General features: G+C 50.1%; 1 protein-coding gene across 1 annotated transcript; it reads right to left on the minus strand.

Moving 5' to 3' along the window:
- Positions 1 to 228: 228 nt before the first annotated feature.
- Positions 229 to 12,853, minus strand: LOC136456220 (uncharacterized). The gene is made up of 6 exons (XM_066456007.1): positions 12,477 to 12,853; positions 8,454 to 8,539; positions 7,988 to 8,134; positions 7,677 to 7,800; positions 722 to 1,005; positions 229 to 616 (listed from the first exon to the last, which is right to left on the minus strand). The coding sequence occupies exons 1-6, from the start codon at positions 12,673 to 12,675 to the stop codon at positions 524 to 526; spliced, it is 933 nt and encodes a 310-aa protein (XP_066312104.1). The 5' UTR covers positions 12,676 to 12,853; the 3' UTR covers positions 229 to 523.
- Positions 12,854 to 12,859: the final 6 nt, after the last annotated feature.

Here is a 12,859-nt window from a genome sequence, read left to right on the forward strand (position 1 = left end):
AGGTATGATGTCCTTCCCACATTTTCAAGAGACGTGATGCAGATGATTCATGCCCATTCATCGGGAGAGAGAAACAGCCAGGCTACCGCCACCAATCGTTATATTAGTACACAGAGCTAGTAGAGTGATTCATCCAGGTGAAATACAACATACCAGATAAAAAGCCAAAGGCAATGAAAGAAAACCAAAAAGGAAACAATCATTTCGATACAATGACTCGGCAGTAAGTGGCGAAACAGTCAGTCAATTTAACTTGCATTGTTCCTCACAAAATCACGTAAGTTAAAGCAGTAAAAAGATACCACGTAGTATATGTACCTATATCCCCAGAGTCAACCTCACTAGAGAGCTGTATGTGATTTCCCACCTGCCAACCGTGGTTCTATATTTGTATTTTAAGTACATGGACTTCGTCACTAGAACACATGCTTATCCGAACTACTATATATACACACACATAATGCAAAAGTAAAAACATGCAACAAAAAGATGCGATACTTCATGTCCATCACCTGCAAAAGTGCTACAAGAGTTGCAACACCTTCAAGCGCTGCTCATGCTCTGGATCCATCTTTGGCGGTGTGTAACCCCCAGGAAGGTCCTCCACCACATATTCCTGCGTGTCATCAAATACAAAAACAAGAACACTTATTACTCTCCTTCCCTGGCTCGAAGCAAAATCATGAGTGCAGGCACTTTAATTTAAGCAGGGTTAACTTGCCCTTGTCAGCTCCTTCTTGGTAAGTATGTGGTAGTGCCGCTGCCAGATCCTCTGGATGGCCACAGTTGCCGCAAAGAACCCATATGCAACTCCAAGGATGGCCAACATAATAACAAATATGATAGCGAAAGCAAAACAGGCTTCCAATGAAGCTGGTAAGTCCACTAGACCCCACCCAAAGCAACAATCACGGGATCCAACCAAGCACGGATCGTTGTTGTTGTAAGAGGAGAGGTGTAATATTAGCCCAACAAATCCAACCAGTACAAAGAACGCAACCACACCTGAACCAAATTTATGGGGAAAATATCAGTAGCTGATTCAATAGGAGATATTAGCATCTTGTACTTGAACAGGTCTGTAAAAACTGCAATCTGGAATGTTATGATTGTTTAAGCTAGAGAGAACCAGAAAAGGCAGCGTTAATAGGGTGTCAAATTACATATCTGAATTTGAATAACTACACAATTTTATTTTCAATGTATAAGGGGAAGAACTTGAGGCCTTACAGGGCAATGTACATGAATTAGTATTACAGCAGGTCAGCAGCAAGCAAGAGATGTCTCAGTGATTCTGATTAAGCAGACTCAGACAAACTGATGCATGCCGCGAGGGCCGCACGGTCGACGCCAGCGAGGGCCGCACGGTCGATGTCAACGACAGCTCCGCCGCACGCCACCTCAAGAGCTTCACCAGGTGCGTGTTGAAGAAGGTTGACTCTCCGCTTATTCGTGAACCCCCCAAGCAGCCTCCTGCTAAGCCAGTCCTGCCGTGTCGGAGCAGGCGGTTGGCGGCTCAAAGACTCTCTTGAGTACCTGCTTCCAAGTGAGGTGAGGTACTGATCATGCAGCGCATGGGCTACACCAACGGTCCATCAGCGCCATCCGCATCGGAGCTGGAGGCCTTCGACAAGATCTTCGACGACAACCTGACTGCGTCCAACGTCGAAGCACGGGACGCGCTCTTCCCGGACGGTGGAAAGGGCTCGTCTAGGCAGCCGCGAAGGCGCAAGGTCACCTCCTAGGTCGCACCGCGGCGTTGGTCTTGGTTGTTTTTCATTTATGTAATATTGAAACTAGAGGTCTTTTGTTAGGATGGTCCAGCTACGGCTGTTTTAGGTCGACCTCCTTCGGTGCTCGATAGAAGCGCGTTGTTTGTTTGTTTAAACTCTTCGACTTAATATAATGATACGAAAATTAAAAAAACTGATGCATGCATACTGTTACGGCGACGAGCCTTGCTTCGAAGGAAGTACGGGGGGATTTAGTAACGTGAGAGCGTGAGGAAGTTCGACGGACAGGAGCCGTGGTTGCGGCGGCAATGGGATGACGATGAACAGTAGATGGCAATGACAGAGAGACGCCGGGCGTCCAAGGGTGACTTGTCACAATCCCAGGCTACCTTTTCCATTAACCAAGAGTTGGACTCTTATACAATTGATGCTAACAACTTGACGCTGGAAATAAGGATTCTAGTTGCTAACAAACTCAAACCCTCTAGGACTCCTAACAATGCTAACTAACCAAATCTTCCTCCACCTGATTGAGTCGGCCCTGGACTTCACCTAACTGAGCCAGACCCGATTGACTCACCCACGCTGCTTGCTCCTCCTCTCATATGTGACCCCGACCATAACATCTCTCCCCTCCTCCGGAAACAGCTCGTCCTCGAGCTGGAACTCAGGATGAGCAGCGCGAAACTCGGTGACAGACTCCCAAGTCGCCTCAGAAGCTGGTAATCCTTCCCACTGAACAAGCACATTCCACTCGCCCCGCCGGAGACTGGAACGGAGCACACGGTCAGGCCGAAGAAGCGGACGACCATGACGAAGAGGAGGCAATGCCGGAATTGCTGACGGAGGGTCACCACGGAACGGCTTCAACACGCCAACATGAAAGACGTCATGAATCCGTGCTCCTGCTGGCAGCTGAAGGCGGTACGCCACTTCACCAACACGCTCCACCACCTGATAGGGTCCAGCATACTTAGGGCCCAGCTTGCCACGACTAGCCGGTTCCAGAGCTTGGGTAGACCGATGAAGGAGGCGCAGGAGCACCCAGTCGCCCACCGCAAACTCCAGAGCACGATGATGAGCATCATAAAAACGCTGTGCATGCTCTTGCGCCTGAAGAAGCCGGGAACGCACCTCTTCGAGAAACTCATCCCGGTTGGCGAGAAGCTCATCGACCGCCGCAGTCTCGGCACGACCAGGCACATAGGGCAGCAGTTCCGGCGGCGCCCGGTCGTAGACCACGGTGAATGGCGAGGTCTAAAGAGCCGAATGGTAAGCTGTGTTGTAACAGAACTCCGCCCAAGGAAGCCAATCGAGCCAATCGCGAGGACGATCACCGGTGAGGCAGCGAAGGTACATGGCAATTGTTTTGTTAACAGCCTCAGACTATCCATCGGTTTGGGGATGGAAGGCTGTACTCATCTTCACCTGGACACCAGCCTACCGGAATAGGTCACGCCACACATGGCCAGTAAAAACGGGGTCACGATCACTGACAATGGAGTCCGGAAAACCATGAAGGCGCACGATGTCATGGAAGAAGGCACAAGCAACCGACGCAGCCGTGTAAGGGTGCCCCAACGGAATGAAGTGGGCGTACTTGGAGAACCTGTCGACGACGGTGAGGATGACACTCTTGCCGTGGACCTTAGGAAGGGCCTCGACAAAGTCCATCGCAATGTCCGCCCACACACGAGATGGCACGGGCAACGGCTGCAGGAGACCGGCTGGATGTAGAGTCTCCGTCTTGTTGCATTGACATGTGGAGCACGCCCGCACAAAATCACGGACGACGCGGCGATCATGTTCGACGAAGAACTCGGTGCGGAGGTGCTGCAATGTCTTCTGAATCCCCTCGTGCGCGCCCGTGTGCGCCAGCTGGAGCACGTCGTCAAGCACCGACGAGGAGGCCGGCACGAAGACACGGCCCTTACGGAGCAGGAGCCCCTCGCGCAGGCACCAATCGTCGCCGTAGTCACCAGCGGCCACCGCGTCCCGGCGCGCGCGCAGGTCGACGGCGTCCTCAAACTCGCGGCGCAGCTCATCGAACAACTGAAACGTGGGCACAGAGAGTGCCACCACGGTCTTCTCCATACCGTGCAGCACCGCCAACAGAGGTTTGTCGCCATCCCGTCGAGACAAAGCATCAGCGGCGACGTTGAATCGCCCTGGTCGGTATTCAACCCTGAAATCATAACCTATTAGTTTGCTGATCCAGTGATGCTGTGGGATGGTGGAGAGACGCTGGTCGAGGAGGAATTTCAACGCATAATGATCTGTGCGCACGACAAAGGACCGCCCCCAAAGGTACGGGCGCCAGTGGCGAACAGCCTGCGCCAGACCGATCAACTCCCGTTCATATGCCGCCACCTTCAGGTGCCGCGCCGCGAAAGGCCGGCTGAAGAACGCGATGGGGCCTGCCCCTTGATGCAAGACAACCCCAAACCCGAAGCCCGACGCGTCGCAGTCGACCACAAACTCCCGGTCAAAATCTGGAAGATGCAGTACCGGGGCCGCGGATAGTGCCGACTTGAGGGCCGTGAATGCTGCGTCGGCAGCCTCTGTCCACAGGAACGCGTTCTTCCGCAAGAGGCCTGTCAATGGCGCCGCGAGGGTGCCATAATCCTTGATGAACCGCCTATAATACCCCGTCAAGCCGAGGAATCCGCGGAGACCACGCGCCGATCGCGGCTGCGGCCACGATGGCACTGCCGCGACGTTGGACACGTCCATGGAGACACCTTCATGCGAGATGACATGTCCCAGGTACTGAACTGATGTAGCAGCGAATGAACACTTGGACTTTTTGAGGTGCAGCTTGTGGGCGCGCAGGACATCCAGGACCGCACGCAGTTGTAGGAGGTGCTCCATCCACGTTGCGCTGTAGACAAGGATGTCGTCGAAGAACACCAGCACGCAGCGGCGGAGAAACTGCTTCAACACTAGGTTCATGAGCGCCTGGAACGTGGACGTCGCGTTGGAGAGCCCAAACGGCATGACCAAAAATTCAAAGTGGCCGTGGTGAGTGCGGAACGCTGTCTTAGCCACATCGTCAGGGTGAACTCGCACTTGATGATATCCCGAACGGAGATCGAGCTTTGTAAAGAACTTGGCGCCATGGAGTTCATCGAATAATTCTTCAACAACTGGTATAGGAAACTTGTCCTTCACGGTGGCTGCATTGAGTGCGCGGTAGTCCACGCAAAATCGCCATGAGCCATCTTGTTTCTTGACGAGCAACACCGGTGCCGAAAACGGAGAAGTGCTGTTGCGGATCGTGCCTTGTTGCAACATCTCCTCACATTGTCTTTCCAGCTCATCCTTCTGGAGTTGAGGGTAGCGATAGGGCCGTACTGCCACGGGCTCTGTGGATGGCTTGAGGTGGATCCGGTGGTCACACGCACGAGCCGGAGGCAGACCCGTCGGCGTCGCAAAGACATCAGCATAGGAGTCCAGTAGGCACTCGAGCAATGGAGGCTCGGTCCCCTTGGCCGAGAGCCCCCGGGCGGCGAAGAGGCATCCTGACGGAAGAAGGGCCGCGGTCGGCGAGCCGACACCCCGCCACAGCACGCGACGCCCCTGGTATGTGAACACCATGCACAGGTTGTCAAAGTCCCAGAGTATTGGGCCGAGCGTGCGGAGCCATGTGATGCCGAGTACCATGTCGTAGGAGTGCAGCGAAATAGAGTAGCAGTCAACCTTGAAAGTTTCCCCGCCGACCCGGAGGTCGACGTCACGAGCCAGGCCGCGACACATGACGCGGTCACCATTGGCCACGACGACATGGTCACCACCGCTGTCGTGGAACTGGAGGCCAGCGCGCCGTGCGGCGGCACCACTGATGAAGTTGTGTGTAGAGCCCGAATCCAGGAGCGCGGTGAGGTCCTGTGCGCCCACTCAAACGCGAAGCTGCATGGTGTCCACCGTCCGGATGCCGATGATTGCCGAGAGAGATATCAGGGGCTTGTCCGGGTCGAAAGAGCTATCAGCAGCCGGGCCGTCCTCCATGTCATCCGGCTCCTCCACGATGTAATCTGAGGCCTCGAGGTAGAAGAGCCGAGCACACTTGTGCCCCCCTTACGTATTGTTCGTCGCAGTTATAGCATAAGCCCATCTTGCGCCGTTCCGCCATCTCCTTCGGTGTAAGGCGCTTGAACGTGCGTGGCGCTGATGCCGACGAAGTGGCGCTGGAAACGGCCGGGGCAGGCAGCGCGGCTGGTGCGCCAACAGGGCGGCGCGGCAAGCGCGGTGCCGGCAAGGCAGGAGCCTGCGGGGCGTTGCGGCGCTCATAAGCACGCGCAAGCCGCATGGCATGCTGTAGGTCCCGTGGCTCGAGGAGCTCGACGTCGACGCGGATGTGTTCCGGCAGACCCCCGGTGAACAGTCACGCCTTCTGCAGCGTAGAGAGATCGCCGGCGTGTGCGGCACGGGCTTGAAACTCGGCCATGTACGCGTCCACCGATCTTACGAACGGCAGCCGGGCCAGGTCGGCGAGGTGGTTGGTGCTAAGGGCCAGGCCGAAGCGCTGCTGACACATGCGACGGAAGTCCGGCCACGCGGGGCGGCCTATGTCGCCTTCCAAGACGAGGTACCATTGTTGAGCGACGCCCGTGAGGTGATACGATGCGAGCCAGACCTTGTCCACCTCTCGTGTCATCTGTCCGCGGAAGAACTGCTCACACTTGTTGAGCCAGCCGAGCGGGTCCTCTTTGCCATCGTAGGTGGCGAACGTGAGTTTGTGGTACTTTGGCACAGCCACGCCCTCCACCTCCGGCGGTGATGGGATCTGGGGTGGCGTCGAGGACATGTGCGATGTCGGCGCCGGGACGTAGGGCCGTCCTGTAGATGGGAACACAGGCAGCGGTGACGGTGAGTGTGGAAAAGTAATCTGGGTGATCGGCACACCCGTCGTCGGTGGAGTAGGTGGCCGCGATCTGTGCACCGCTGGAGATGAGAATGGCATCGCCGGTGGCGATGCCACGGCGGATTCCGCGGACGCCGCAGCGACCTCAGAAATCACCGGAGCGTAGGCCGCCGGTAGGGCTGGGACCCCACCGAACCCCGGCAAGCCGAATTGCGGGAGCGCTAGCCGGCCGTCGAGCACCGAAAGCCAGGCACCCTGGTCCGCCAGGTGGTGATTGATGACTATCATCTGGAGTTGGAGGCCCGCGATGGTCTGCGTCAGCGCCTGGAGCGCGTCCGCGGTCGACATGGGTTGGGGCGCGGACTGCACCGCGGGCACAAGGAGGGCCGATGGTGCACCCAGCGGCAGCAGGGCGGCGGATTGTGGCACGGCGGCAGCCGGCACACCGGTCGTGGAAACAGCGGAGGAAGGAGGGATCGTCGTGGATGAGTCCCCGGATGTCGCCATGGTCTCTGATACTAGGTTGTTACGGCGACGGGCCTTGCTTCGAAGGAAGTACGGGGGGATTTAGGAACGTGAGAGCGTGAGGGAGTTCGACGGACAGGAGCCGTGGTTGCGGCGGCAATGGGATGACGATGAACAGTAGATGGCGATGAACAGTAGATGGCAATTACAGAGAGACGCCGAGCGCCAAAGGGTGACTTGTAGTCACAATCCCAGGCTACCTTTTCCATTAACCAAGAGTTGGACTCTTATACAATTGATGCTAACAACTTGACGCTGGAAATAAGGATTCTAGTTGCTAACAAACTCAAACCCTCTAGGACTCCTAACAATGCTAACTAACCAAATCTTCCTCCACCTGATTGAGCCGGCCCTGGACTTCACCTAACTGAGCCGGACCCAATTGACTCACCCACGCTGCTTGCTGCTCCTCTCATATGTGACCCCGACCATAACACATACAGTCTGGTATATGTATTTACTATTTAGCAACCAGCCACTAGTCATCATTGTATTATCCGGCTATCTGAATCTTCATAACAATTGAAAGTGCAACTACAGAAGAGAATGCATACCAACACAGTAGTAAAAGGGCACTGGATGCTTTGACAGAAACCGTTCCCAATCATCAGAAAATTTGTTTCTGAAGCTTCCATCTTTATCCAAAAAATATGCCATACCACCTATGGCTGCGATGGTCTGAAAAAGCATTGAGGAGCAAATGAGGTGCACACATCAAAATGCACGCCTGCTGTAGTCACCTGGTTCACTAAGCTTTAACCCAAAGAAATAATATATGCAAGCTATTCACAGTCTATTACTAATGACAAATGACTATGAATAATAAAGAACAATATAGTGCAATAAGAGGAAAAGGTGATCTCACAGCTTGTATAACAAGGAATATAGAGATAACATCTCTTGCAACAAACAACCGGAACTTCATTCTACGACAAATGTCATCCTCCAGACATTCAACCCGTAGATGGAATCGCGCCTTGCATGTTGTGCAGTGTGAAAAGGCAGTTCCTTCCTGAGGAGATATTTTAAGAAAACATAACTTAGGGCTACTATGCTTAACTAAACAATGTATATCAGTAACTAGCAAGTATATTATGATTGAATTGGCATAGGCAGTTTACCCACGAAAGATCAAAACCCAACAATATTAAATATGTTAGGATATTCAATGTGCTGCCGATAAGGGTTTATTAAGAACTTTTGTTAACCGGGAATTTGCACCTAAGTGTGCTCCTTGTCCTATGCTTGGGATCTTGAATTTTGACATAAGCTTATAAGAAAAGCAATTTGTGACAGAAGAATGTACGCACATACCAAATACTAGGTGTTACCTTAACAGACCTCCAGTGGTCAAGGCAGGAGCGATGCACGAACTGCTGTGTCCCCTTGCACATGCATGGAGATATTAGCTCATCACCTGCACCAAAGCCAAGAGAAGCAATATCTATCACCAACAGAGCCACAGGATAACCTCGAAGACTAATAATTCGCTGCTACATTAACAACCAAGAGGCCAAGATCCACTAACGCTTTGGCGATTATCAGAGTTGCAAAGTAACTATGTGGTCCTAGCAAACGATCCAAACATACAATCCAACGGCGACAGCAGCATCCATGATCCAATGACACGGCAATCATAGAACCCCTGAACAAATGTTGTACTTGCTTGCATGAAGGGTGATTTTTGTGTCTCGGTTATGGTCAAGAACTGTGCTGATAATTTCGTTTAGAGATTGATTGTTGTCTATGGGTCTCCTTATGAAGAAGGAAAACTTGGTTTCATTCAAGAGTTGGAAACCTTCCTACATAACTGGGATGGGCCAACTGTGATTGGTGGTGATTTCAACTTAGTGTCTAGTTGTAAGGATAAAAATAATGGCATAGTGAACTTGAAATGGGTTGACCTATTCAAAGATTGGATTAATAAGTTTGGCCTTATAGAGCTGAAACCATCCAATAGATCTTATACTTGGACTAATAACCAGGATCAGCCAATTATGGCAGCAATTGATAAAATCTTTTGTACAAATTCTTTTGAGCAAAAATTTCCTCTGGCCTTTGTTTCAACAAAAGCCAGGGCTCATAGTGACCATGTGCCTTTAATTTTGAATCTTAATAGTGGTGAGAGAAAGAAACAGAGTATCTTTAGGTTTGAGAAATGGTGACTTGAAAAGTCTGATTTCAGGGAGCTAGTGTTGAAGGTGTGGAATACAAACTGTGCCTTCACTGATCCCTTAGATATTTGGCAATTTAAGATTAGGCTCCTTAGAAAGAAGGCAAAGGGGTGGTCCTGGAATAGAAATGCTGAAGTAAAAAAACTGAAACTTCAACTCCTTAAGGAGTTTGATGAGCTAGACATTAAGCAGGAGAAAGGGTGGCTGAATCAACAAGAAAAAGCCAGAATGGATAACATTACAAATGAGCTGGAAGCCTTGTGGAGGAAATAAAAGTTAGACAGAGATCTAGAGATAGGAAGATTAAGGAAGGCGATAGGAACACAGCCTATTTTCAGGCTGTAGCAAATCAGAGAAATAGGAAGAAACGTATTCCTGGCCTTGAGGGACAGGAGGGGTGGATTGACGATAATTTAAGCATGCTGTTGATTTTTATAAGAATCTCTTTGGTAAGGAGGATGATAATGGTGTGAAGTTGGGGAGCGATTTTTGGGAGGAGGAAGAGAAGGTGTCTTCTTGTGAAAATGATATGCTGGAGGCACCCTTTTCTAAGGTAGAGGTTAAAGAAGCAGTTTTTGGTTCTTATGCAGAGGGTGCTCCAGGACCTGACGGGTTCTCTTTTTTATTCTATCAGGTGTTTTGGGATGTTATTAATAAGGACCTGATGAATCTAGTTAATAGTTTCGAACAAAATGAGTTAAATCTGGACAGGTTGAATTTTGCTATGATCACTCTTATACCTAAGGAACCTGAGGCTAAAACTCTTAAGAAGTTTAGGCCTATTAGTCTCATTAACTGCAGTTTCAAGATCTTTGATAAGTTGCTTAATAATAGGCTGATTAAAGTTGCTAATAGATTGATTGCCTCCAACCAAACTGCCTTTATTAAGGGCAGATATATTCTTGAAAGTGTAGTGGCTGCTCATGAAATAATTCATGACATCCACAGGAAAAAAGAATCTGGTGTTATCCTGAAATTAGACTATGAAAAGGCTTATGACAGGGTTAGCTGGAGCTTTTTAGATGAGATGTTAGAAACAAGAGGGTTTGGATCTAAGTGGAGGAGCTGGGTGAAAAGAGTGGTCCAAGGTGGGTCCATTTGCATTAGGATCAATGATGAGAATAGCACTTTTTTTAAACCAGGTAAAGGTTTAAGGCAAGGAGATCCCCTGTCTCCACTTCTCTTTAACCTGGTAGCAGATGTGTTTTCTAGAATGCTCATGAGAGCAGCTAGAGTTAATCTCATTTCTGGTCTTTTGCCTCAAGCAGAGCCTGGGGGTATTATTTGCCTTCAGTATGCGGACAACACTTTGCTCTTTTTGGAGAATAATTTAGACAAAGCTGCTAATTTGAAATGGTTACTTGTTTACTTTGAACAATTATCTGGTATGAAAATCAACTATGACAAAAGTGATCTCTTGGTAATTGGGGTTGATAAATATAGGGCCAATGAATTTGCTAGGATTTTTTGTTGCAAAAGGAGTGACTTCCCAATTAAATATTTGGGAGTTCCTCTCCATTTTACTAAGTTAAAAAAGAAGATTTGCAACCGGTTATTGATAAGATTGTCAAAAGGATTGCTGGCTGGAAAGGGAGACTTCTGTCCTATGCAGGCAGATTAACCCTACTTAAGTCTTGTTTGGCTAGCATCCCTGTTTACCTTCTTTCTGTTATTAAGTTTCCCAGGTGGGCTATTGATTTGATTAATACTCACATGGGTCATTTTCTTTGGAACAATACTGAGGATAAACATAAGTATCATCTTGCCAATTGGCAACTTGTGTCTCAAAAAAAGGAGTTAGGTGGTCTAGGTGTTCCTGATCTGAGGAGTTTGAATATGGCTCTTCTAAGTTCGTGGATCTTTAGATACCACTTGAACTCTAATTCCATCTGGATCAGAATTGTTGATTTCAAGTACAAGACTATGAAACCTAACATTTTTTGTTGCCCTGATGTGGGATCATCCCCCTTTTGGAAGGGGGTGTTGTGGGCTATGCAAGCTGCCCATATGGGTGTTAGATGGGTGGTTGGTAATGGAGAAAAGATTAGGTTCTGGGAAGATGAATGGCTAGGGAACACTAGTTTAGCCATTTTGTTTTGGCCTCTGTATGTTATAAATGAGCAACAGGGGAAGTCAATTAAAGAAATTTGGAATGGCGAGGAGTTGCAGCTGTCTTTTAGGAGGAGGGTTTCCGAGAGACTTATGCATATGTGGGAAGAGTTAAGTTCTGTTGGGGAAAGTATAGTTTTGACAGAGGAAGATGACCAAATCATGTGGAGTTTCAGCTCCTCTGGCCAATACTCTGTCCAATCCTTGTATGCTGTAATAAAACATAGAGGTGTGGTTCCTGTGTTCGTACAGGCTGTCTGGAAATTGAGTATTCCTCCGAGGGTACAATTTTTTCTGTGGTTATTATCTAATAATAGACTTTTAACCAGAGATAATCTTGCTAAAAGGAGAGAGGTTAATGATCCGACTTGCCTTTTCTGTGGAGAAAATGAGTCGATTTCTCACCTTTTCTTCCAATGCTGTGTTGCTAAGCTTGTCTGGGATGCGGTGTCAGTTTGGTGTAATAGGAGAATGGGAAATGATTTTGAGTCAGTAGCTTCTCTTTGGTTGCCAAATAAGAGACATATGGTCTGTAATATCACCTCTTCTGTGGTATTGTGGGTTCTATGGAAATTACGCAATTCCTTGTGTTTTCAGGGGGTGCCGTGGAGGGGTATGAAGATGGTGTTTACAATGACTGGAAAGATGCTAAGAGGATGGTTGCCAATGCTAAAACTGGAGGTCCAGGAGAAATTGGAGCAGGTGATTCTGTTAATGGAGGCCGAAGCAAGCTCGCCGCCGCTGATCCAATGGAGGGATTCTTCAGGGTCGGATCGATCAGGTGTTCAGCGTTCGGAAGGCTCCAGCAATGTGATCAACCAATGTAATAGGGCTTAGTTTTGGTGCTCCGATGCTGGGATTATGTCTGTTATGGCCGTTTGTGGCTTCTGTGCGTTTTTACGCGACGTACACTGAACTGAAACGCTGTTATCGCTTTATGGCAATAAAGCGGGGGAAACCTTTTATTAAAAAAAAATGTTGCACGGGCCGACGATCCTTTGCTTTGCGCACAAACTTACTAAAAAGAAAAGGTAAGGAACACCGGCAGTCAATTGGGGGGCGGGGGCTCACCAGGCTCAGAGTCGGACTCGAGGCAGATGCGGCAGCAGGCGGCGGATGCGGCGTCGATCTCCTCGTCGGTTATCTCCGGTGAACCAACGGTCGCAGGCGAAGGCTCAGCCGGCGACGGTGGGTGCGCGAGAAGGGGGGCGGTCACGGCGTCGGGGAGATCGCCGTCGGCGTCGCGATGAACGCGCTGCGGCTCGAGCATGGCTGGCTGAACCCACAAAATCCCAATCTCGAGCGGAAATTGGGGGCCTTGGGCTCTTGGAGTTGACTGAGAGAGGGGATTTGGAGAATTCGGCGTGAGACTCGGCGAAGGCCGAAAGCGTCGGCGATATCTCTGTTCTTTTCTTTTTCTTCTGGATCTTTGAGCAGCGGCGGATAAGGAAAAA

Source organism: Miscanthus floridulus, chromosome 6, assembly GCF_019320115.1.
Source record: "Miscanthus floridulus cultivar M001 chromosome 6, ASM1932011v1, whole genome shotgun sequence".
NCBI classification, from domain to species: Eukaryota; Viridiplantae; Streptophyta; class Magnoliopsida; order Poales; family Poaceae; genus Miscanthus; species Miscanthus floridulus.